The 27,012-nt window shown below is 38.9% G+C and overlaps 1 protein-coding gene across 3 annotated transcripts in view; it reads left to right on the top strand.

Annotated features, from left to right (window-relative positions):
• Positions 1-27,012, top strand: part of LOC122876003 (CUB and sushi domain-containing protein 1-like) — a 491,774-nt gene that overhangs the window by 296,258 nt on the left and 168,504 nt on the right. For all 3 annotated transcript variants that reach the window (XM_044195800.1, XM_044195789.1, XM_044195805.1), the window contains 5 exons: positions 278-390; positions 1,921-1,998; positions 10,843-10,924; positions 14,861-14,985; positions 23,628-23,749. In XM_044195800.1, coding sequence (XP_044051735.1) covers positions 278-390; positions 1,921-1,998; positions 10,843-10,924; positions 14,861-14,985; positions 23,628-23,749 — 520 coding nt within the window. The remainder of the gene's footprint in view (positions 1-277; positions 391-1,920; positions 1,999-10,842; positions 10,925-14,860; positions 14,986-23,627; positions 23,750-27,012) is intronic.

Here is a 27,012-nt window from a genome sequence, read left to right as displayed (position 1 = left end):
ACAATGTGGACCATACAGAAATGTAGAAATACACAACAATGATGTAATTCAACATACAGTTTATTCACTGGAAAGGTGTGCAAAGGTGTATACTGTGGATTTGCAATAACAACAGCTTGAGTTTTGTTACAGCATACCTTCTCTTTCCCATCTGCCTCTTCTGTCTCTGCTATATTCAATTCAGTTCTGTTCAATGGCTGTGCCTACATTCATCTACTACTTCTGTTTGGTTTTTGTTATGTTTTTTATGAATAATTTCTTATTTGCTTACTTCCAGGCTGACTGGTACAACCCTGCCCTCACCAGTGATATCAAATAAGAACTGGCTTCGGATACATTTCACCTCAGATAGCAACCACCGAAGAAAAGGATTCAGTGCTCAGTACCAAGGTATATCACACTCTTTCAGTCTTATTACTTATCTGTTCTTAGCCTCCCTTTTATACATATGGTATACACAGAAGTATTTGTATAAAGTACTAATGTGTGCACATCTTCGTGTGTGTGTGTGTGTGTGTGTGTGTGTGTGTGTGTGTGTGTGTGTGTGTGTGTGTTGGGAGATGTATCAGAACTGAGGGTCTCTTTTAAGGGCTTTTCACACTGCATATTCTTAGCCCTGGGCTAAGAATTGACCCTGGGATAACTTAACCGCTTTTCACACACACATTGTTAACCCAGGGTTAACCCAGTAAGCCCAGGGCTATACGATTCACACTGCACTTCTACCAGCCCTGGGTCAAATATCTGTTGGAACACGCAACTAATGTTTACATTCTGTTTACATTCTGTTTACTTTAACCCTGTTTCACAATGGCACCTTTAACTCTATGTTTAGTCGATTATCAGGGGATAACCCTGTAAACCCGGGGCTAACCCTGCTCTGGAGCAGGGCCAGCAAGCCCTAGGCTAAAATCGGGGTTAGCCCACTTTGGAAAGTGCCAGGATTGTGCCAATGTGAAAGCTTTTTAGCCTGGGGCTAAGAAGGTTCTAAGAATGCTTTTAGCCCTGGCCTAAGGGCAGTGTAAAAAGCCCTTTACAAAGTCAGGTTTCTTTTAGACACATTTATTGTACAAACTAATCCACCATCCAAGTCTGAATCCACCTGACTGGACTTGCTGGACCTTTCCTTTCATCTAATTGACTGGTTGTATTACTTAATTTGCATATTAGTTTCCATGTGGTGGCTCAGATTTAATTGACTTCCAACACAAAACATGGTGATCCAAGACCTGTCTCTCTTGCTGCACGTCTCACTTCCTGTCTGTCTCCATGTCTTTTTCTATTCACTTTATGCTGTCTCTTTCTTCCTCACTTATCGGTCACTTGCTCTTGCCATTGGAACTTCTGTCATTTCCTTTCTGCCTGTCTCTGCATTATAGATGTGTATGTGATGTTTGTGTGTGTGTGCCTGAGAGAGAGACAGAGAGAGAGACAGAGAGAGAGACAGAGAGAGAGAGAGAGAGAGAGAGAGAGAGAGAGAGAGAGAGAGAGAGAGAGCTGTGCTTTTCATGCCAAGTCTCTTTCTCATTGGAATGTACCACAGATTGTACCACAGATTTTTCTGTTATCCTCTGCAATGCTGCTACTTAGGATAAAATAGATGGAATACATTTTAATGCTGCTCCGCTGCTTTCTTTCTTCTCCCCCCTTTTCTCCTCTCTTGTCCCTACTTCTCTGTGGCTTTTAATATCTTCTCCTTTTCTCCTGTTCTAATTTTCAGTTTCTGCCACTATTGCATTTGTTGTAGGTTTGTTATCGAAGGGGGAGTGCGAAACACTTTCTGGATTGCACATGTAGTTGATGTGTACTGAATGGCAACCCTGAAAATAATTAGCACTTAAAAGATGTGCAGTAATTGAAGTTTAATAAATTATTATTAATAATCAATCGAATAACCTCCATCTCTTCTCCTGTCTGCAGTGAAAAAAGCAATAGAGTTGAAGTCCAGAGGAGTGAAGATGATGCCTAGTAAAGACTCCAGTCACAAAAATGCTGTCTGTAAGTAAACTGCTGTCTGCTGTTTGTGTGTGTTTGTAAATTGTGGGACTGTATGTCATTTAGAAAGCCATTTTTAAACCAAAATTGAAACACATTTGGTCTCACACTATACACATGAGCACGCCCACACACACACACACACACACACACACACACACACTCATACTGTTATGTACACAAGGACACACATCCTGCATCCATCTTTGATGCGGCAAGAGCAGTGATTTCATCTATTTTTCACTGGAGTTGCCCTTCAAGGAGACAAGAATTAGTACCACACTCCCCTTTTCTATTTTTTCTGTCTTTTTCTTTTTTCCTTCAAACGGTCAGAGGTTCATATGAAACCAGTTCTATAAATAGAGGTTATTTGTGTTTGCAGAAGAAAAATTGTTTATTTATAGAAGCATATGTATATATATATATTTAATTTAAAATACACCTAGTATTTAGAAATTAGCTAATAATAATAAAACTGCTACAACAGTAACAGTCAAGTTTTGACTTATTTAAACTGTTCTTACAGTTCAGTTAATTACAAACCAACCAATGATGCAAATAAACATCTCCTTTTTACAATTACTTATCAGTAAGTAAAACAAGCTGAAAGAGGGAGCAACAGATTCAGAATGTGAATGTTTGTGTCAATTCAAGTATTTTTGCTTCACTCAAAAATGTGAACATAATATTGCACGAACCATATACATTTTTTTTTTTGTTGTTGAAACTGGAAGAAGTGTTGATTAAATGCTCAATCTGGAGGCCATAGTTTTTTGATACCCTAAGCAACATTTGTTTTGCTGCTTGGTATTCATGTCATTGTGTCATTCCCCCTGTACCGCCATCATCTTTGGATTTCAAAAGTCATACTCATGAGTCTCTATTCTGCTTTTGTTTTGATGGTTTCTGTTATTTTAACTTTGAAGAAATTTTCAAGCCTTTCTGTGTCACACACAGTGAAACCTCCCTGTGCCAGTGTCAGGATAATAATCTGACTACAGTCCATAATAAACTCAAAGCAGCATAGTGACTCACTTTCACTGCTGGCTGTAGCTATTGCTTCCCAGTGGATAAGTCCTTATATTTTCCATTTCAGCTTTTTATTATATTCTAACATCCTAAATTTCCACAATCCAAGTGGAGTCTGGAGGTTTTGTGTTTGGATTCTTCATGGCCAAAGCTGGAAATGTGCCCACTGCATCTTATTCATTCCCTCTGGAGATGCAGCCAAGAATCTAGAAAGAGACAGCATAGTCTCCATCAGGTGAAGTCATTAATTTGTAAGTTTTGGACAGCCTACCTCTGAGACGTATTGTAAGCTAGTATAGAAATGGTGCAATCCTACTGTATAGTGAACATTAATGAGGGTCAATATATGTAGTATAAGTTAAAAAATGCAGTGTCCCTTTAGTTTCTGTCTTGCCACAGTAGTTTCTTCTCTCCTGTCCTCTTTTCATGTGCCATTTACTTGAATCATTTTCATATATCATACAGAGCACATACTGTACATGCACAATATCTTACATGTCATTTTGATTGTACTTTTAAAATTATACCAAGAAAAGAGTTTTGAATACAAAGCTTGACTATATGTCCAAGCTGATCATGAGCATTTTGAGGCTGTAATTTAAGTGCTGTAAATGATTAAAATTATTTTAGCAGGAACACTAGCTTTCTTCTTATCCATCTAGAGTAAATGTGACAGAGTAGCTGGGTGGATTGATGGGTCACCAAAATATCTGATATTGACACAGTCAACTATTCGCTTCCTGTTTCCCTCTGGCAGTCAATATTGGTTTCTGTTAACCGTGGTAAGTATTTTAACCGAAACCATGATGTTTCCCTAACCTTAAACACATTTGTTGTTGTGGTTGTTTGTTGTTTTATTTTCTTGGCATTTGTGCCTTTATTTGATAGCAGACAGTATAGAGGTGGGCAGGAAATGAGGGGAGAGAGAGAGGGGTACACGTATAACAAAAGTCTGGGAATCACACCAGGGATTTGGCAGTTATGTGGTATGTGCCTTAACCATTCGGCTATCAGGACACCCCACCAAGTAGTTATTTTAACCCCAACAATGATCTTTCCCTAACCAAGTCATTTTTATAAAAAGAGATCAGAAAGCTTAAGATCAGAAATTGGCTTTTGTCTTTGCAGCATGTGTATTTCTAAAGGTTCTGGAAGGCACAAACAAATCAGACGTCTTCATGCTGATACAGCTGTCAGATCAGAAAAGCCTTGTTCTGAAGGGCAGTTGCAAGCGATGCATTTTATCATTTAATTTGGAGGACTTGTGTCATCTAGGACAGGTGTGACGTGCATGTTAAAATATACAGTGATTACAAAATAATTACAAAAAACAATATTAATTTAAAAGAAATGCAGATCTTCAGATTTATACCCAGTGATGGTAGTTTTACAGTAGTTAATTTAAATAACCTCAGTCATATTGTTGATTAGTTCATTGTGCAGTATTGCTACCATTGAAGCAATCAATGCCTGTAGAGCTTCTCATTTTATTTAAATATCATTGCTGATGCATTTCTACAAATGCAAGATAAAATGCCCTGTGTGGATTTGAAACTGTCTGAAGTTTCATGGTTATCTTAAAAACTGCACAATGAAAAAAACAAAAGCATAGCTTTGTCAGAGAAGGTCTCAAGATGATTCATAACTAATACACCACTAGTTTGTTTTAATGCTGGCAACTACTGTGCACAGTAGGTGTCAGTTTTTCCAGTTTATTTTGGAATTTATGCCATTAAAAGAACCCTCTCAAGTGGCTTTGTTTATGAATTTAAGTATTTACTCAAGTTTCAGCGTTGTGATTCACACCTGATGAACCATCAGCTTGTTTGTTTGTTTTGGGATCAGAATACATCAGTTATTTAAAAGTCACATTTTAAAGGCAAATAAGCTCCTCCATTCATATTGTGAGCAGCTGAAGCTCTTCTGTGTTTATCGTGTTTAAATAGTAGATCGAGATGGGAGGTAGAAGCATACAGTGTTTTTATGAGGGAAAAATTGTTTTCACCTCAGTGGCAGCTAATGGGAATCCAAATAAACTTAAACATTATATTGACCACAAGGCAGTAAAACAATTAATTTAATGATAAATGTGATAAATATCTCTCCAGTCTAGGGTGGCAGACATATATCTTGGCAGCTTGGAGACGCCTCTGAAAGAGTATTCAGATCATGTGACAGTGGCTTTTAATTATCACGGAAGCCCAAGCTCATACCTCATCCATTCCTTAGCATTTAGCTTCATAATAAAACCCTCATCAATAATTCTGCTGATTTACATGCTCAGCCAAGCATGTGCTGGTGCAATTAACATTAGTATGGTGTTTTGCGTGTGTGTGTGTGTGTGTGTATATGAAAAAGAAATCTTATGTGCTTGTGTGCTTCTTCGTGTGTTGCGGCATTTAAAATTAAACCTAGTATTCTTTGTGTGTATTTGAGTGTGTGCATGCGTATGGGAAGAGTTCCCGGGGCAAATCAGTTTATTGTATTTATCAGTGATGTGGAGCTTAGTGAAAAGTTCAGATCTCTCATCTCACCCCCCACCCCCCCACACACACACACACACACAAACTAAGCATGCACACACAGATATACACATACACACAAAAACACTCATATACAAAGTTGTTTCCAAATGAGAGAATTGCCTAAAGTCAGTCCGCTATTGCTATTGCATGTGCTTGTTACGAGAAGGGCAAGCTAACAATAACATCTTGTTGTGAAGTAACTCTCTTACCATGGGGGTCTATGGAGCAGTCAATGTCATCTGAAAAAAGTCAGTTAACCTTATGACAGCAGGGGTCCAGATCTGCATTGCCCTGTGTGGATTTTATCATGTGTAAGTAAAATCACAATAATCACCAGTGGTTCTTGCGTATGTGCTTAACGATGTCTCAAAAGTAGCTATCCCACTTGTAAAATTATTGCCGCGCTGTAGAGAACGAGCTTTGTTATCTGTTATCACAATGTGGAGCTAAAGAATGATGATAATGACTGTTAACTGTGTAGTCCAGGGATCCCTTAAGCCTTCGCAGCCCTGGACCTAAATGAGAAATTTAGTTTCTCACCATGGGACCCATGCTCATTAAGAGACACTAGCATTTTTATCATGGGGACCAAAACTGAGTAAATGGTGGTTTTCACATTGGGCCGAAGGCTCAGTGAGGTTACTCCAACGTAGTATAGTTAGGCCATCAGACTGGGAACCAGGATCATTAAAACATTAAAAAAGTAAAGCCAAGGTCCACTTTTGGTACCGAACCACTCTTTGAACAACACTTCTTTACATTGTATGACTCCCAGTGGTAATATTATGGCTGTATGGCAGAGAATGTGCAGTCTTTACGCAATATATAATCATTACAAAGAACCAGAGACTGATGATAATGAGTTTTACCTGCCTAGAGAATGGAGTGCTTATGAATCATAATCTAAAAGACTGTCTGTAACAGTCTCTAGCCTATATTAAAGCACAGTCTAATAGACAGACACACATGAGAATAAGTTTAAATCAGTTTGAGAACGGTCTGTTTATGAATAATTCTCGAATTGACTGTTGATTAGAATCTTACATGATGTTGTAGATAGATAGATAGATAGATAGATAGATAGATAGATAGATAGATAGATAGATAGATAGATAGATAGATAGATAGATAGATAGATAGATAGATAGACATTTAAGAAATAAGCCAATTAAAAGACACAAATATAAAGTAAGAGTGGTAACTAGAACAATGTAAAATGGTTCAAAAGAAATCTTGCAGTTACCCTCTCTCAGCGGTAACATTAGTTTACTGCTGAGGATGTCATAGTTCTAGAGAGACTGAAAGATTGTGATTAAGGAGTTTTACTCCCTAGACAATGACCTAGAACTGTAATGAATCATCATTGTGAGAGTGTGATTTATAGTCCATGTTTTCTTCAGGATTGTCATGCATGGTGGTGCTGGGCTGCGGTTGAAAGGAAAGCGATGCGACCACTTGAAACTTGAAAATCACACGATGGTACAGAACCACAGCTAAATAAGTTTGGGAATACCTCACAGTGATGCAGTCTGTAACCATCATTATATGATTTTATACTGCGTTTCCTCACACATGGCTCTGACTCAGCATCATAAGTGTATTTATGTGGAGAATCTTGTGGGCTCAACAAAATGATGATGAGAAGATGGATGTTTGACCTGTGAGCATGAAAGGGTGAGGGGAAAAAGAGAGGGCAGAGTGGATAAGAGGCAACGAGAAGAGCAGAGGAGAGCAGCGTAAGAGAGCATATCAACAAAATGCACTTCACATATATCTCTCCTCATCAGCAGACATCTGAAGAGCATCTCAAAAGCTCTTCCCTGAAACACGTCAGCTTATTACACACACACACAAAACATAATCTCCCACACTCTCCCTGCCTCTCCCTTTCTCCTTGCACCCTCTCTTATTGACTCTTTGACCACAGTTTCTTTTTTAATGGTTCATCTGCCATTTGTTATAATAACTAAATCTTTGTGCTACACGGCCTTGCATTCTCAATGCAAATTATTTTATCCGTCTTTACATTGCCCTCTAAGCCAGTTGTTTACCATTTTTCTCTAATTCCCTGAGCCAGTGGTTTGTAACTTTCTCTTAGGAACTTCAATAACAGTTTCTTGCAACAAAGAAAACAAAACTAACAGCAGAAAAGACAACCTTACAACCTTAATGTACATAATGTAGATATTCAATATGGCTTTACCCTGTTTTTCAGACTCTATTAAACATTTTTGTTTTTAACTTTAACTAAATAACTCCCCCTGACTAACTGTTGCTAGTACCACCTAACCTGCTATTGTAAGTGTCGACATCAAGTGTTACAGCTGACTGATTAAACAATGGAGACAATGGTAATTAATCATGCTTTCAAACATTTAATGTGAAACATTTTTGTGGGAGTTTCAGTTTGTAAATTAAATTCCCCCTTACCAACAGAATGCCTCAGAAGAGATGTCTAACATTATTTCAGCACAATTTGAAACTGCCAGTATAAAGTAAAATTAAATGATGTCTTAAATATACTAAAAGGATTTAAATTGGATGGATAGTTTTCAAGTTTGCAAGTGACTTTTGTGTATTTATGATGGCCAGAACTAATAGTTCATGATACACTCTTGTCTAAAAGAAAACAGGTGTCACGTCTAATCTGGCGTTGAGGGCTAATGGTGATGGCAGCAGCCACATAATCACTTTATGCTTGTTGGCATGTCGAATGCTGTTGTAATACTGGCTAGTACGGAAGCCCTGAGAGGCCCTGAGTGGGCTCTTTAAAATATGCCTTAAAACACTCCCTTCCAGAGTACTAATATTTTTGAGACCAGAAATGCAACAGTAAATTACACAGTTCATAGGGATATTATTTACTCTTAGGTGAGTGTATAGTGAACAGTTTAGCACAAATGGCAGGAAGAACTGAGTCATTTAATGAGTTGAAACTCAATCCGTAGGACTGGGCGGCTGACAGGAAGGTGCAGGTCTATTACAGACGTCAGAAATGCCAAATATACATAGGCACCAACGTGAAAATGTATCACTTACACAGCAAATTCCTAAAATGTTGACTTGTAGAGATCAAAGGTTTGCTGAAGACACTTTGATGATATGGAAATGACATTATGCATCATAAGCTTGTGTTTAAATGTTGAATGGTCTTTTAAGTGCAAATATGGGATTAAGTCAGCTTGAGGATTTTTGACATCAGCCAGCAGTGATATTTGGCAGCTTTTTTCTCAATCAATGTTGTTTGCATGAGCAGGATTTGTTTCAGCAATATGAACCTTTGTATCTGATGCCAATGAAAGCCATTTGAACATGAGTGAGAGAGAAAAGGATGTGAGAGCGCAACATATAAAGTGTGTTTAGAGTGTGTGTTTGTGTGGTGATTTTTGGACAGAACATCAAAACACAGCAGAGCAACAAGACAGCTTGTTCTGTTTGCATCATATCTCACACAAACATGCATACACAGCATCTATACACTCACAACCCCTCAGCACACACATAGCACAATCACACAAACGCAGCAAATCATTCATCCATCTTTTATGCTAGGATGCACAAAACTTTGGCATCCCTTTGTAAATTGCAGCTAATGTGTGTGAGAGAGAAAAAGCGGGGTGAACGAGCTGAAAATACAAAAGTAGAGAGAAGGAGTGAGTGGGAGCAGAGGCAGATGAGGATGACAGGAAGAGAGAAGCAAGTGAGAAAGATACAAGATGGGCAGGAAGAGAGACGTTGAGAGGTCAGATATTGGTATTTTTTTTTGGTATTGGTATATTTTATAACCGTCCAAGATGTTCTCCCCTTTTTTTCTTTGTTCTATTGTAGTCTCTTTTCAGCATTCTCCTAATTTTCATTTTATTTATTCTCACCTTCCTTTATTTTTTGCTAACCACCATTATTCATCCACAGAGTTCCATTAAGACTGAGCTGGTCTAAACTGGTTTCTGTCATGTTGTCTGGTTTCATTATGTTTTAGGCATGCAGCAGATGCTCCCAGCCAGAGCAAAGTCTGAAACCAATGCAAGATCTGGACAAAATTTGTCATGTGTTTTGCTTTTGTGCTTTTTTTAGGAACAGAACAGATCATGCAGCTAGGTAAAAACAGGAGGGAATGAGATGCTGAAATGTGAGAACTGAGAACAGTTCTCTACATTAAATCTCTGCACGTGTTAGTTTTCATTTCCACCACAACAGTTCTTCTGCTATTTATATTTTTTACAAATTATATTATTTCTCCCTGAAGGTTTTATTAAATCTTCATGTAATTTTGCACACTACATGTTTGGATTTGCTTACGAGTATTAAACAACATTTTGAAAATTCAAAATACATGACTACACACACAGATAAAGTTTATTTTGAAAGCAGGGAAATAGGGAAGTGAGGCATAATTCTTGAAACAATTGATAGAGCAACCAGTTTCCACACGCACTGGAAAACTTGATGTAAATTATTATTGAAAAATATATTTTAAGTATCCAAAGTAAAGTTAGAAATTAGTTTCAGCTGTGTTTTTCCTGCTACAACAAGTCAAAATGTCTGCTGTGAAAAAGGCCTATTCAGAAATATTATGGTAGAATTCGTTAGTTTCCAAATTTTTGTCCATGTACTGTCAAATCAAATCATTGCTCATCCAGTTTTTACTTTTAAGGAAGGAAATAAAACACACAGAAGATGGTTGAGACTAGTTTGTGTTGGATGGTCTCCATAGATAGATAAATTACTAAAGGCTGATCATGATAAGGGTGTCCAGTTCTGCTTTTGATGAAAAACATTTTATCTTTAAATCTTTTGTATTATTATTATTATTATTATTATTATTATTATTATTATTATCTGTCAGGTAGGAAAATAAACACAAAAGGAAAAGGCCTTCTTTTCATATTGAGGCCAGTGTATTTTTCAAACATGTTCCTGAGTCAGCCGAGAATACATCTATTTTTAAATTCAAAGGGTGAGAGCATGCCTCATTTTTTATATTCTCAGCAACAGTTGGGGATATTTCTCATGGTTGGAGTTATCCTAGTTGTGCTTAACTGCTTGACTGTCATCACATATTGAAAAATACTCAGATGCTTGTGGTCACAATAACAAGGAAGATTTTTTGCCCCTGTCACTTTCATCTTACTGTAAAAAGTGGTATGAGAACAAGTTTAATGATTTACCTGTTAGCATAATATGATGCTGTGCATGCCTCCAACTATTACAAGATGAAGATGAAACTATCCTGATCAAATGATCAAAATGATGATCAAAAAAGACACACTGCTTATTTTTTCCTTTTTTTCAGTGAGTCAAAGCGGTCTTGCTGGTGATGTTTGTCCAGATCCCGGAGTTCCAGAAAATGGCAAGAGGATGGGCTCAGCCTTCCAGTAAGTTCACTTTATTCCTGACTCATCTGCTCTCAGTCACTCCTAGTCAAATCAAGTATATTAAAAACACCCACAAGTGCCTTGGATATTGTTGATCGTATGACCAGCACAGAGATCATTATTGTATGTGTGTCAGACATGTAGAAACCAGACTGCAGAAATAATCTCACTCAAAGGTCTTTTCCTGCAATGGATTACATTTGCAAATCTGCCACAAGTCATCAAATCATTGGGGTGACATGTGAGAAGAGGGATTCTTGCTCAATTTCTGTGCATTTGTGCTTGTTTATGTTGTGCTGTTTTAATTCTTAAGTCAGAACAGCTTGTTTTTTGCTAGCACAATACATGTGGTAATTGGAAGGATCGGGAGAAGAAAAAAATATTGAGCCTTGCTGCGGACTAGTTAAAATACTGCACATTGCACAGTACAACCAAGTTTACTAGGTGAGTTGGTCCCCCTCCCACCCTGCTTTGGCTTCCCAAAATACCTGTCTGTGCAACATGCAAGATTGATTGACTGAGTGCAGTAGGGAACTAAAACTTGGTGAGCTTAGTTTATATGTGATGACTCCTCATGTTTGAAATAAGACTGTTTCTGTTTGTCCAGATTGTCTTGAGGTTACACAGATTGTGACCAGTTCACAGTTATTCTTCAGAAACCACCTTGTGTTTTAGTTGAGAGTGAGTGCCACTCTGTCCCTGTTCTAGTCCCAGAATTGGTCCAATGACCATGGAACTTCCTCACCAAAGTTCTCCCATCTTTTTCGTGGAGACTGAAGTGTTTTGTGGTTTATGTATCATCATAAATAATTTCTGTCTGTTGGGGACCTGTTGTTACAACTCTGGCTTTTTAGATGTGAAGCACCTTATGTAACTGGCTTGTAATAAACTTGAAAAACTCACATATTCACATTTGCAGTCTTGTAGATCCTCTGAAGGGGAGAGCTGTTTAGTGCTTGTCTTACCAGCTCCACTCCAGCCAACCTGTGTCACCTATAGGAAAGAAAATTATTATTGGTAACAGTTTCAACCCATAGATATAGACTGTGGCCATCTCTCTCTCTCACACACACACACACACACACACACACAAAAAGACAAAGAAGGTAATTGCTCTGAGAGTTTAGCTGCTGGAATTTGGAATGTGTGCCACCTGTAGGTAATGAGTGCTAAAGCAGCAATTTTCTTCTTTTATAGCTGCTGTTATCTTTGTGTGTATGTGTGTGTGTGTGTGTGTGTGTGTGTGTGTGTGTGTGTGTGTGTGTGCTTGAAGAACACATTTGAGAAGACTTTCACCACTTGTTAGCTATAAAAGATCATTAATGAACACAAAAGAGCATTGTGTCACACTCACCTCAAGTAAATATTAAATAGTTAAAGCTTGTGACTAAATATTAGCTGTTAAAGATTTTACAAATTAATTTTTCATTTATTTCTAAATCTTTCTAAACGTCTGTCACTTGGTTTAATAGTCCCCTATCTGAAACTAACTATTCTACTAATTACAACATCTACAGTATGTAAATGATTTTAAAAATACCCAAAGTTATAGAAGGACTGTGTTTACAGACGGACCTCAATCAGCCAACCTTGTTAACCTTCCTGTATTTTGTTTTGGTCTCTTAAAGGGACAGTTCACCCCAAAATCAAAAATACATATTTTTCCTCTGTAGTGCTGTTTATCCATCTTCTGTGCGGTGATACAGTTGGCAGGTGTAGTTCGGTAGAAAGAAAATAGTTCCTATATGAAACTGCTCACAACATATCTGTGGATTATCTTGAGTAACTGGGTCATGATTTCTGGGAAGAGACACTGCTGTTGAGTTTTTCAAATGTTTTTTTTTGGCGCTTTGAACATCACAAGCCGAGTGCCATATAGTCCCATTATATTCGAGAGAAGGCAGACATCTCTACGGCCGATATCTCAAAAACTCTATATAAAAAATATACAACGTCAAACACACAAACAAACAAAATAAAAAGACATTTCAGTAGCTATTTACTTTATTTGCCTGTAGATTAGAGCTGCGTCAATTAGTCGGTCATTGGAAAATTAATCGCCAATTATTTTGATAATTGAATAATCGTTTTAGTAAAACAAGACATTTGAAGATGTCACTTTGGGTTGTGCGAACGTATAACAGGCATTTTTTAAAACAATTTTTACCATTTCTGACATTTTATAGCCAAAACAATTAATCAGTGAATCGAGAAAATAATTAGCAGATTAATCGATAATGAAAATAAGTGCTACCTCAGATAGCGTACATGTCTACATCTGCAGCTCTAAACTGCTGCCGCTGCCAGTAGGTGGTGCAGGTTGGCCTGCAACTGTCAGTCCAGAACTACAGGTCTGAAACTGCTGTTCTCCTCAGCCAACATAGACTGAGCCTGTTATGTGTTGCTCACTGTGTCCTTGTTTAGAGTCATTTTCATCATCATCAGTAGTTGTCCAGAGACACACTGTCAACCATCAGTATTTACCAATTTACATTACTAATCACCCTTAGGGTTTTATAAGGGTCCTTACTCATATAGGGCTTATACATAGAGATTGTGAAGGAATGTTTCAGAAATAGGATCTTGGCTAATAAACAAGGTCTTGGTGGACACAGGGATTTTTAAATGATTCTCTCCATAGTGTCTGTCATCTTATTAGTAGAAAGGGAGACATCATTTCACGTAATCAGGAGTGAGCAATTATGAAATAATCACCTCTCCCTACGACTCATCCACTTAGCATCAGTGGCATCACAATTGTTCTTGTGTTTCTCTCTTTATGAGAGAATGAGGATGGGTTTTCAGTTTTTACCTTTTTCTATTAGACTATTTTCAGGCCATTTTTTTTTAAAACGATAATCATCTTTTAATCTCCAGCTCCTGGTGCTCTTCTTTACCATTAGCAACGATGACTGCACAAACTCTGTAGGACTATTAGTAGGACTATTAGTGGAGTCTGAGTTAGTGAAAGGTCATTACCTCCACATGTGTGTATGTGTTTGTCCCCTGAGCGTTTATGTGTAAGTGTATTTGCATGTTGGCATGGATGTGTTTGATGTGTGTTACAGGTTATCTAATCATCATTAAGCACGGCGATGCAGGAGCTGGAGCAGATTTGTGGTGTGATGAAGTAAAACAGGAAATGGAGAGAGAATATAGCTGCAGAGAAAATAAAAGTTTTCACTGCTGGACAGTGCAGATGTGCTTTAACTTTGTGTGTCATGGCAGTTTTGATTCACAGACAACCACATATAAAATTGCGATGGAAAGTTAAACAACAGCAAAGTTTTCTTTCCTGTAATAGTAAATTTCACAGTGTGTGGCTGGATGTAAGGTATTTTAAGTGTCATCAGCATCGCCAAAGTAGCAGAAGCTGTAAAGTGAATGACCCAGCACTCAGTGACAAAGGCACTAACAGAGAGATTTGGCCAGGCTGTATGACTCTACAGTGTTTAACAACAGGGTGGAGCCACTGAACAACCAGAACCCTACGTAGCGAATGTTTGGCCAGGTGGTAGACTGTGGTGTATATCAGCAGGGAGGAGACATTAAGCTTTACAGACAAGACACCACGCAGACTTCCACTCAGATGGCGGAATGTCCCTCTCACGTGTTAGACAGCGGGGTGTTAGAGAGAATGGGAAAACAAGAATGATCAGAACAAATGATTAGAGAGAGGAGTGGAGAAATGAAAGGAAAACAGACAATAGAAAAAAGGCATGAGTGGAGAAAAGTACAGGGTCTTACAGAAAGAGAGGAATTATAAATCCTAATTGGATGATCTGTGGTGATGGTTGTCTTCCTACAGTTATCTCCTGGAACTTGTAAGAGGTTTCTACAAGTATCACCTGACTGTCACATTGTGAAGCAGTCAGAGCTAGAATCAGCGTTACTGTTTTTGACAAGTGCTGTTTACTGTTGTGTCTCCTTAACTAGAGTTGGCTCCAGCGTCCAGTTCAGTTGTGATGACAGCTATGTACTACAAGGATCTAAAAGTATCACCTGTCAACGAGTCACTGACACACTGGCTGCCTGGAGTGACCACAGACCCATCTGCAGAAGTAAGTTTCACCTGTCATTCCCTCTGAAACCTGTGACTTGTTAAGTGTGCATGCATTAGAGCTAGAATGGAGCTAGAGCTATTCAATGGAATGGTTTTATACTACTGACATCGTGAGGACATTTTTTACAATGCATATCTGCAACTTGGTATCAGTGTGCATCAACTCCATTTTAGTACATTTCAAGTATATTTTTATATTGCATCTCTTGATCTTTTGATAGGGTTAGGGTTATAACAGATGCACAGGGTTATAACATTTGACACATTAAAACTCCTGAACAAAGGTTTCCAGCACTACAAAGCAGAGTAAATATGGAGGACAAGTATGGAGGAGTACTGTGGAAATATTCATATTGCGTTAACTATCACAGCATTCGTACAATATGTCATGATATTTTCAAAATATAAAGTATTCAAAATCACATGGTAAAAAGTTAAATGTATTTTAGTTTTCCATGGAGATCCATAGATTGCATTTATATAGTACATTAATCCCGAGAATGGTGGAAAGAGCTTTACAATGCGTCACATTCACACATACTTCTTACACATTCAAACACTGATGATGGCGCAGCCGTCGGGCAAGGTGCTGCCCTGCTTATCTGGGATTCAGTGTCATGCTCAAGGACACTTCAGCATGCTGTCACAAGGAGCCTGGATTTAAACAATCAAACCTGATGACCTGCTTTACCAACTATTATCACCCCAGAGGTCCATGGGTTAAAAGAAATTATGCCCTACCTGACATCCCACTGCTGTAGGTGATGTAGCACTGAAACTAGACTTGCATGTTCATCATAAAGCAGGAGTTTGTCACCCAAATGCAACGTTATGACTCTTCAATGTGTTTTTAATAGTTGTTGGACTTACATGGCAGGGATGTGTAAGCTTCATTAGGATTTCACCACATAGACAAAATTCATTGTTATTTTTTAAGACTTCAGCAAATTTGTTGATGATAATAAAAGTATTAAATAACGCCAACCTTATCCTTTATAATATGGTACTTACTGCTGCCTGAGATCGCCAGGCTGTTGTTCCAAAGCCACAAAGCCCCGATGGCAAAAGCCTGTTCACCTTCAGTCAGTAGCCTGGTTCCTGTCTGACCTCCGGCTAGGAATCTTCTGCTCAGGCGAGATGAAAAGTTCAGAGTAAGAGCCGGGCCATGCAAAGAACTAAAACTAACCAATAAAACTAAACAAATAATATATATAGCAGTACATACATTTTCATTTAATTTACACACATTTTATTCATGCTAAATATTTCTGATTCTTTTCACAGTTGCTGAGAACTGCTGAGATATGATATACCCTTTTTAATGCTGCAATACTTTAGGTCTGGTTCCAGACCGCTGAATCACTTACCAAAGCTCAGATTTTTTCAGCAATGAAATTGGTCTAGCGTTGTGCTTACTGATGGCAGTTCCTCTGGTTGTAAAAACAACTAAGCCAATATGAGCTTTGTAGGTGGGATTAAGAATGGGAAAGGTCGTCTTCTTGTGTCAGAGCCAGACAAATGGTCACAAAAGTTGTAAGTTGAGTTACAAAAACAACATCAGCATATTTCTTTGATCAGCATGAAAAACGTTAACTGCTTCTGGCAACCACCACACATAGCTTGCGTGTCAGCTGAAAATGACAAAACTGTACCCTTGGACAATCTAATGCAATCCCAATCCCCATTTGTAAAGCATTAAATGTAACATTTTTGGCAGACAAACTATATCAAAGGTATTGACTGAAATGTTTCAAACCTTAGATGGTTATGTTATTTTGCTGGTATTTGCTAATACAGAGGCTCTAAGTATAGTATCATATAAACATAATAAATAATATCACTGTAATTTACATTTAGTTTTTGTTGATGTGTTAAAATTATGATTCACTTTCTGACTGACTGGTTGAGTGACTAAATAAATAACTGTGTGAGTGGCAGAGCAATGATGCAGGGGCTCTCACTGCCCACATGTTCAGTGACAATACCCTGTTGGGTTTATTGCTCCACAATGAAAAGTCAGACAGCTAACATAGACACCCAAGTGTGCACACAACACACACTTACATTGACAGCAAGTGTCCAAAGGACAATGTCACATACTTCATAGCTGCAGCAGTATTTGCCTTAAGCTGTGTGTGTGTTTGATGGACAGGCAGTCCCTGTGCTCAGACACAGACTATAGGGTCCCTGTCACATTGTATTATAGCGTACGTGTATGTGTGGTTGTGTGTGTGCGCGCCTGTTTTGTGTCTGCATGTCTGTCTGTGACTGCAGGGACCTGCCTGACTTCATGATACTGGCTACACTTGTCAGTAAGAGACAGTAGAGATGGAGGAAGAGTGAGATAGTGAGAGAGATGACATGTGGATACTGTTTCCACAATTAGCTTACTTGCAAAGCTTATCTGAAATGTTCTGCTTTACTTTTCATATTTTCATGAAATAATTATACATTTTGTTTTAGTCAGGTGACCTTGAATCAATAAATGTTACTGTATAGATTTTTGGTGCAGTACATTTTACATAAATTAAAGAATAACTTCTCCAAATTAAAAAGAGTAAAACAAGTTTTCAAGTATTCCACATGAATTTCTTTTCTGGTTACAATCCAAATGAAAACAGATCCTTAAAGCTGTACTAACCAAAATTCTGATATTAACATAGTATAGAACTGAATCGAACTTTAATGTCCACAAGAGTGGAAAATGTGTCCATCTAGCAGTTCATTAAAATAGTACTGACTGTGAATATCCCAAGTAATAAAATAAAATGCACACATTTAAAAAAAAAAAAAGATTAATAAGTTTTTAAGAACTGAGCAAGCCAATTTCTTGTGGGATAAATGGCTTCTTATATACATTTTGTAGCCACTGAATCAAATGAATCTACAGTATCTAATTTAAAAGGATTGCTGTTAGTGGCTAAATCACACAATATTATCATCCAACTTTTCAGTTCTCTGGAGCTTTCTAACCTCTTTTTGAATTTACGACTCAACCAGTGGCGGCTGGTGGAATATTTTTCTAGGTAGGGCTGTGCCACATCCAATCAATTTCAGCAAACATCCCAGTATGATTTAATGCAAAAAAGTGAATGTATCAAAAATGAATTCCTACTTTCAAGTTTCTATTCAGAGACTTGAATGGACATAAGCATGGGAGTCAAGTGCTCTGAGGTGTAGAGATGGTAAACTCCAGCAAAGTTCTGCTTCAAAACTCACTCACAAGTGAATTAAATTGAATTATACTCAATAGTAAATTGTGGGGTCCCTGATAACCAATACAATACAGTTAACAGAAGGAAATAGCCCAAATAACAACATAAACAACCTTGTAAACATCAACTGACCTCTAATACTTGAAATAATTTGAGATTTGTTTTAAAATGTCAACTATGCATCACACAAAAACACACACTGAGGCTGAACATGAACAAATGTACACTACCAGGTAATATACCTGGTTATTCATTGTCCATTTGAAGCGCTGTAGCGATGTTGTCGGCAGTTGAACTTGAAAACCCGCTGTTGGATGTTACTATTGGTGATAACTTAGCACAAACACCAGCTGGCAGTGGGTGGAAATTTTAGTTGTCTCATCTGCTTGAATGGCGATAAAATCGACGTTCTTTACTTCCTCCAGAATGTAATCCTTTAGCACTGACAGCATGCAGTCCGACAGCTCATTTTGTACCGTCTTTGATGTGCTTTTACAAATGGTAACATTACATTAACTTAGCTGTCTTAAGTCCTCCTCCAGCACACTATCTAGGGAGGCAACAAAATCCCCTGAAAATGCCAGAGTTGTCCGAGGAGTCTGTCTCGTCATTCCCACTCAAGGCCGACTCAAAAGCCCCGCAAAACTTCACACAATCGATTATTTTGGATAAAATGTGCCTGTTTTTATCCACCTCCTCATTGTGTTTCCTCATCCTGTGGCCGCCATCCAGCTGTGTAGCGATGTTCACTCTACCTAATGTGGCTAATGTTAGCTTGACAGAATTATCCATGTGTGCCCTGGTGTTCTCATGATTCCTTTCTTTCTCAGACAGGTGCTTCATATCTCTCACTCCCGTAACTGTCCGTGCTGGATCTGTCCCTGTAAAAAAGCAAGCACAGAAAGCAAAATAAGCCATTAGCATGACTGCATCCAGCTAGCTAGGCCTTTCTGGTGTACCAGGTACGAGAGAAGCCTTGCATACGCTGCTTCCCTTTCTCGCTAGCCTGCTGACTGATTGCAAGGTCAGGTTGATCTGGGTGATAAAATAATCGCCCTTTTCGGAATAGGGCTGGAATAGTGATGTGTGGCTCAGTCCAAGCCACTTTGTTTGTTTCCCATTTACAGCAGCAGGGCTGTGTACAAACACTGCAATTTTTTCAGCGACCACACTGAATGGACAGCTAGTGGATCGTGAGGAGATATAAAATGATGTAATACAGACATTCAAAATGCATTACATTTCATATTTCTTCGATGAAGTGGTAAAAGAAGTAGATGCAGAAAATATGTGTGATATTTACTGTGAAAAAACTTGTTTTTCTTACCTTTAAAATACAGAAGGGTACATTTCAGGGGAAAATCAGAATTCAAGAGGTGAATTTTCAGTAAGACACAACATAGCAACAGCTGGAAACTGTACATTTAAGCTAATGTGTTTGGCAGTGATTTATGTCTTTTTATATTTTTCACATTAATATCTGTAATTAGAGAGAGAGAGATTACAGAGAGAGAAAGGGGAGAGCAAGGAAGAGAAAGAGAGAAGAAAAGAATCATTTGGCTGTTACACACAAACAAGTAGGCAGGCAGAGGTTAAAAATTCTATACTGTAGCTTGTGTTATCTGGTGTGGTCACTCTCCTGGGATTCAAACCCACAAGCCTCTCTCCTTCTCTACTGAGACTTTAATGTTAATTAGAAGCTGGTCTCAGGGATGAATTGCCATGAATGTGTTTCTGTGTGCCTGTGTATGTGTGTGTGTGTGTGTGTGTACCTGTGTGTCTCGCAGTGTGTTTCAGCTCTCTTTTCTAATTAACAGGCAGATCAGTCATCTGAGGTTCTCCTCTCTCTCCTGGTATTTTCTTTCTTCCTTGCTTCTTGCCCTTCCTCCTTCACTTCCTTTTCTCTTCCTTTCTCACATTATTATCTTTCACCCTCTCTGCTCTCTCTTTCCGTCTCTTTCTAACCTCTCTCCCTCACGTCTCTCCACTTTGTCTCTCAACCTGTCTGTATTTGCAAACTTCTTCTCTAACTCCTCACCCCACTATTATTCTTTATTATTCTTATGTTCGTCTTATATCCTTTCTTGTTTCTAATGCTTTTGCCTCTATGTCATTGGCCTTCTCTCCCTCTAATGGCAGTGATCGCCTCCAGCTAACTCATTATGATAGATAAAGGGCAAATATACGATCAGATAAAACTTTCTCTGCAGTGTTGTTGACCAAAACTTACTGAAAATGTCAAGTAAGCCCTTTAATATTACTGTGCTTGAGAGAGGATTTTTTAAAGAGACTTTTGACACTACAATTTTTTGCCAAATATCCCTTTAAGGCAATAACATATGGGTGACTTTATGAGGTACTGAAGGCAAGAAATATTACTTTGAGTATCACACAGGACAAAATCAATATTGATAAAATAGAGCACTAGGAAGAATATTATGAAAAATGCTGTTGATAACAGGGAGCAAAGGAACTGGAAGTTTTAGCAGCAGAGGATGAGAGTTTGGGGGTAAATGTTTAAAAAAAATACCCATCTTTACTTGGAACATACCTATTTCTAAAAAGTCATATTGTTAGCATTTATATATATATATATATATATATATATATATATATATATATATATATATATATATATAAAAAAACTTTGTCCTTCACCCTTCCGCGGGTGGTCTCATCCTTCGAGCTCGGGTCCTCTACCAGAGGCCTGGGAGCTTGAGGGTTCTGCGCAATATCTTTGCTGTTCCCAGTACTGCACTCTTCTGGACCGAGATGTCTGGTGTTCTTCCAGGGATCTGCTGTAGCCACTCCTCCAGTTTGGGGGTCACTGCCTCGAGTGCTCCGATGACCACGGGCACCACTGTTGCCTTCACCTTCCAAGCCTTCTCCAGCTCTTCTCTGAGCCCTTGGTACTTCTCTAGTTTCTCATGTTCCTTTTTCCTGATGTTGCCATCGCTTGGAATCGCCACGTCAACCACAACGGCTTTCCTCTGCTGTTTGTCCACCACCACGATGTCAGGCTGGTTCGCCATTACCATTCTGTCAGTCTGAATCTGGAAGTCCCACAGGTCGGTCATTCTCTACCACCTTTGGAGGTGTTTCCCACTTTGACCTCGGGGTTTCCAGTCCATACTCAGTGCAGATGTTCCTGTACACTATGCCAGCCACTTGGTTATGGCGCTCCATGTATGCTTTTCCTGCCAGCATCTTACACCCTGCAGTTATGTGCTGGATTGTCTCAGGGGCCTCTTTGCACAGCCTACACCTTGGGTCTTGTCTGGTGTGGTAGATCTGGGCCTCTATCGCTCTGGTGCTCAGGGCCTGCTCCTGTGCAGCCATGATGAGTGCCTCTGTGCTGTCCTTCAGTCCGGCCTGCTCTAGCCATTGGTAGGATTTCTAGATATCAGCCACTTCAGTTATGTTCCGGTGGTACATCCCATGTAGGGGTTTGTCCTCCTATGATGGTCCCTCCTCCAGCACATCTTCCTCTGTTCCCCATTGCCTGAGACATTCCATATATATATATATATATATATATATATATATATATATATATATATATATATATATATTAGCTTGCACATTACAACACTGGGCTTTCTGTCTTTAGTAAAAACAAAATACACAAACCTTTGCTGTGTTTCAGCTATAAATATTATGTTTGTCTTGTCTTTTGTCACATATTTATTTGATATTGTTAACAAACAAGTAAAGTGAGTGGGCAAAAAAAATAGAAACAGTCCCTAATAAGTAGTCTGATCAGCCTTTGTCATTAAAACAGCTTCAGTCTCCCCTGGATTGTCATTATACAAATATTGAGTAATGTTTTGTATTTTTGGAACATTCTTCTCAAGAGAAGCCTCCAGTTTCCAGGCGAGTATGAGTTGATTTAATCCTGGTTTGTAGTTTTTGAATTTGCTGTTCTTTGTTTTTGGGGTCATTGTGGACCCCCCCCTCAAGATGGTAGCTGATGCCATTCACCTCATCATCATGTTTGGCAGCAAACACTGTGGTTTTAAAATCTTTGGCTTTCAACACACAAATACATCTAGTTGTGGGACAAGGGATAAAAGAAAACATCTTAAGACAAAAGCCAAAATTACTTTTTTACATTGCCCAGGGCTCTAGGTTTTGTGCTCATACCAGGGGATGCATTTTTATGCTTGTATCCAGTGCAAAAGGTTTGTGAAAGACAGCACTCCTGCAAACACTGTTTGTGGAGCTCTTCATAAGTGGTATATGAAATATTCCTAGAATAATACACATGTACACATTGTACAGGTGTACCTAATAAAGTGGCCTGGGAGTGTATGTTTCAGTTGTGAAGGAGTCCTGTAGGAATTATTCAGGTATTGTGCAGGATAATGAATTTACTTTTTTGTGAAAAAAGTTCAACTTTATTATCCAAACCCCTTGTTTGGAGGTGAAAGGTAAGGTGAATGTTTAAGTTTTTTTAATATCCGTTATGAAAGTATATCAGATTTTGCAGAGCTACTGTGTGTTCTGATTCAACTTATTGATCCCACTGTAATTACTGCTGTTCTGTGTGTATACTAATGGTCAGTTATATCAAGTGCAGCATTCACCTTCATTTTCAGTGTTTTAGATAATAAAGTCAAAAATGTAATTTGTATTGTTATCGTAGGTGGGGGGGTAATGAACAAATTTATGGAAACGACCATAATGAAATAAAAACAACAACAACAACAACAAAAACCTCACATAATTGATAATGAATTGAAACTTTGATAAAGAAGACACACTTGATAAAGTGTGATGGCCCACTAGTAGGGTAAAGTGTTTTATCTTTGATTGACTGATGTGAATGACCAATGAAAGGCTTGAAAGTTACATCAGTGTTTTACTGATGATCTGTAAAAAGGTTAGTAAAGTTGAAGATTCACTCAGTGAGTTCAGCAAAATTGAAACTGTTGGACCTGTGGCAATCAATTTAAAATAAGTAGCAAGGTGAAGTAGAAGTACAATGAGTAAGTAATCAGTTTAATATCCCCAGCAGTTGGTGTTTGTGGAAAATACCTGTGAAAGGAAGATGTGGAAAGGGAATGTGATTGATTTGACTGTAGGAAATTTTAAAACAGGCAAAAATCTTTGATTTACTTAAGGTTGGATTGACCATTTTAAATGTGTTCCCCCAAAAATATGACACTGAGATAACTATATGTAGGTCCACCAAAATTCCCAAATTCAGTGTCCACAAACCACAGTTTCAGTTTTGGTTACATAGAACCCTATGGTCTACAATAATTTGCCTTTTCCTCTGTTACTGCCACACCCTGTCTCTGACTTTTCTCTTTCTAAGGTAAAAAGCCATTTGAAATCTGCAAGCATAATTTTGATTACCCCATAATTCTCTTTTAAAGCGTTGTTTCGCTCTGTCTCTCTCTTTTGCCGTCTTCCTCTGTAGCCCGTACCTGTGGCAGCAACCTAAGGGGGCCCAGAGGGGTCATAACTTCTCCTAACTACCCTGTTCAATATGAGAACAACGCACATTGTGTGTGGGTCATCACTGCAATGGACTCTGGGAAGGTGAGCTGATTTTCATTATTTTATTTTCTCTATATTTCACCAGGCATTACGATTAAATAAAAAAGTCATTATAATCTGACATGGGGAAAATAAACCCTCTATATCTTGAATTTACTTACATCATATTGTATTGTCTAATAGTGTGATCTTAACACTCCAATGCATGACCTTTGAGACAATTCACTTTTTGTGTTAGGATTGCTCTGCTAATTTTCTCGACAATCTTTGTCTGTGTTGTAGACTTTTTAATTTGATTGGTCAATAATGTTCAATATTGCCAACTTAAGGTTGAAAATATTGGCCTTAGCATTGGCCTTCAAAATATACCGGCTGTCATTTAAAATAGCTAAGATATTAACATAGTGATGAAGATATTATGAGATGAATTTGCCTCTGCAAGAGAATGGACATGTGTCTGCAAATTATCTATTGCATATGATATTAAGTGTGTTAGATATTTGTTTTTATTAGCCAGAAATCCTAGGTGTGAGTGTGTGTAACTTCATGACTGTGAGGCAGGACATTGCTGAAAAATGACATTTTTGCATACAGAGCCTTCCTGTGGTTAATATAGATTAAAAAAAATGCAGTGGAGAGTGGCAGGAGAGGTAATAAAACTGCATGACTTGCAGTAAAAAAGTTGTAAGCCAGACTAGTAACAATGACAGAACATACACAACTATTCTCTTATGTGGTCCAGTGTTGAAAGAGTTGAAGGGCTGTTGTTTTAGGCTTACCTTTTGTTTTCCTGCTTGCTGACTGAATTCTGTTTCCATTGCTGAGCTCATGGTCACCTGCCCAATTTTGTGAAGGCATGCATCATTTATATACCTGCGGTACAACATCTCAAATCTCTCTATCTACAGTTTCTTTTGTGGTATTATCTTCTCGTCATGTCTCGTCACATATCTTGTCCTCACTTCCTCTCCCCTTTCCCATCTCCTGCATGCTCTGTTCTACACTATTTCCCATCCCTCTCTCCCTTACCCTCTGCTTGTCTCTCATTTTTCCTAACGTCTCTGTTCTTTATTCTGTACTTCTCTCTTCTCACCTCTCTCCCTCATCTATTCTGCTCTGCACTGCTCTTTTCCTATGTATTTTCTCCTTCTATCATCTTTTTTTCCTCCTTTCACTTTGATTTGTCTAAAATGTTAATTTTGAAGACAGTGAGAGTAAAGAGAGGGAAGAGCAAAAAGAGAGCAAGATTGCGCTAAGCTCATTGAAAACTACAGAGAAAAAGAGAGAGGGAAAGTGTAGAGGAGAAAATGGGGCTGCATATTCAGTCAGCTACTTCCAGAAAGAGAGAAAAGGCTGATTGTCCAAGCAGGTACTTGACATGTGACATTGAAGTTTTCTCTAAAGATGGATGGAAATTAAGTCTACTCACCTCTGAGCCTTTGAGGGAGTAGGATAGCGAAATAGTGAGATATAATTGACGAGAGAGAACAAAAAAATAAAAGAGAGAGCGAAAAGAAGAGAGAAATAGGCTTTTTGTTCTCACCTGTGTGTCTCTCTGACCTTGATAGAAATGGCAACATAAGGCCCCGATCAGACAGCACACAGCCTTTTTTATTGAAGCCTAGAATTTTTAAAATCACCTCTCCTTAGCCTGTGATTTTAGTAAAGTAAACTCAGAGATCTGTACCTTTTTATTTAAGTGTGTGTGTATATATATATATATATATATATATATATATATATATATATATATATATATATATATATATATATATATATATATATATAGCCCAGGACCCGAGCTCGAAGGATGAGACCACCCGCGGAGGGTGAAGGACGAAATATATATATATATCTATATCTATATATCTATATATATATATATATATATATATATACACACACACAGTGTACGCGCAATGAGCAATGACCCATCATCCAGTGTGGGTCCTTAGGCAAGACCCTTCACGCTACTGCCTACCTCATGATGATGATGAGTGTCAATGAAATACATGAGATGCCGGCTCAGACATCGCCCGGCCAAACAAGGTCTGCGTCAGGTGTTGGAGAACCAGAGCACCGAGATGAAAAATGGGCTACTGGAACAAGACAGAGATGGGCGAGATGCGATAACAAGGCTCTGTTGGAATGCTACTACTCCAGTAACCCTAGTCAGGGGGGTTACATGCAGAGGATGTGGGATGAATGGTTACATCGAAACCCACAATCAAGGCTTACAGCGAAGCAACTAGTAGCTCAGTGTTCCAACATCCACAAAGGGCAACTGCTATCACAACTTGGGATTGACGAGATACAACACAAATGCTACGGCAAGGGGGAGCCAGGACAACAGGTCAGAGGGGAGCCAACGGCGGCTCCCCAACCGGAGATTGGGTATGAAGCCCCAACAAGTGCAATCACACTGAAAGAGGCAGCGACTGACCTGAAAGATAAGATCATGGCGAGAATGAATGCAAGGCAACCCCGACGCCAATTACAACGGCTAAGTGAAGTACCATCAGAAAGTCTCCTAGAAGATGTGAATGCAGCATTGAGAGCGATCCCTACCACAACCATCACTGAAACCAATAAGCTGATATACGCCTCAGCAGCAGTGATCCTAGAGATGCTTGGCTATAAGGGAGCCATGAGAAACAGTACCCACCATGGAAACGAAGGCTGGAGACTAAAATCAAGGAGGCACGGAGAGAAGTGAGCCAACTGACAGAGACCGAGAGAGGTGCAATGAGAAAACAAGTACCCAAGAGGTACAACCAGATGCCCATACCTGAAGCACTCGAAACTGCCAAACAAAGGCTCCAAGCCTTGGCCAGCCGCCTAAAGAGGTACACAAGAGATAATGAAGCCAGAAGAATAAACCGGCTGTTCGCAACTCAACCTGCGAAAGTGTACGCTCAATGGCAGGGTAATAACAGCAGAGCAGACCCACCAAGGCTGGAAACGGAACAGTACTGGAAAAGTATATGGGAAAGGGAGGCATCACACAACAGCGATGCACAGTGGCTGGCCGCCCTGAGAAAGGACCACAGCAACCTCCCTGAACAGAATCCAGTCACCATCACAGCGGCAGACATCCAAGAAAGAGTCTCAGGTATGAAGAACTGGACAGCACCGGGCCCTGACAGGATCCACACCTACTGGCTAAAGAAGCTCACTGCACTCCATGAGCGCCTAGCAGCACAAATGAACCAGCTGCTAAGAGATGGGACGCACCCTGAATGGCTTACCGAAGGGCGCACAATCCTGATCCTGAAGGATCCCGCAAAGGGTACAGTCCCATCCAA

The sequence above is a fragment of the Siniperca chuatsi genome, linkage group LG1 (assembly GCF_020085105.1).
Source record: "Siniperca chuatsi isolate FFG_IHB_CAS linkage group LG1, ASM2008510v1, whole genome shotgun sequence".
NCBI classification, from domain to species: domain Eukaryota; kingdom Metazoa; phylum Chordata; class Actinopteri; order Centrarchiformes; family Sinipercidae; genus Siniperca; species Siniperca chuatsi.
The sequence above is the reverse complement of the archived record's forward strand: the minus strand, read 5'-3'. Positions and strand labels throughout refer to the sequence as shown.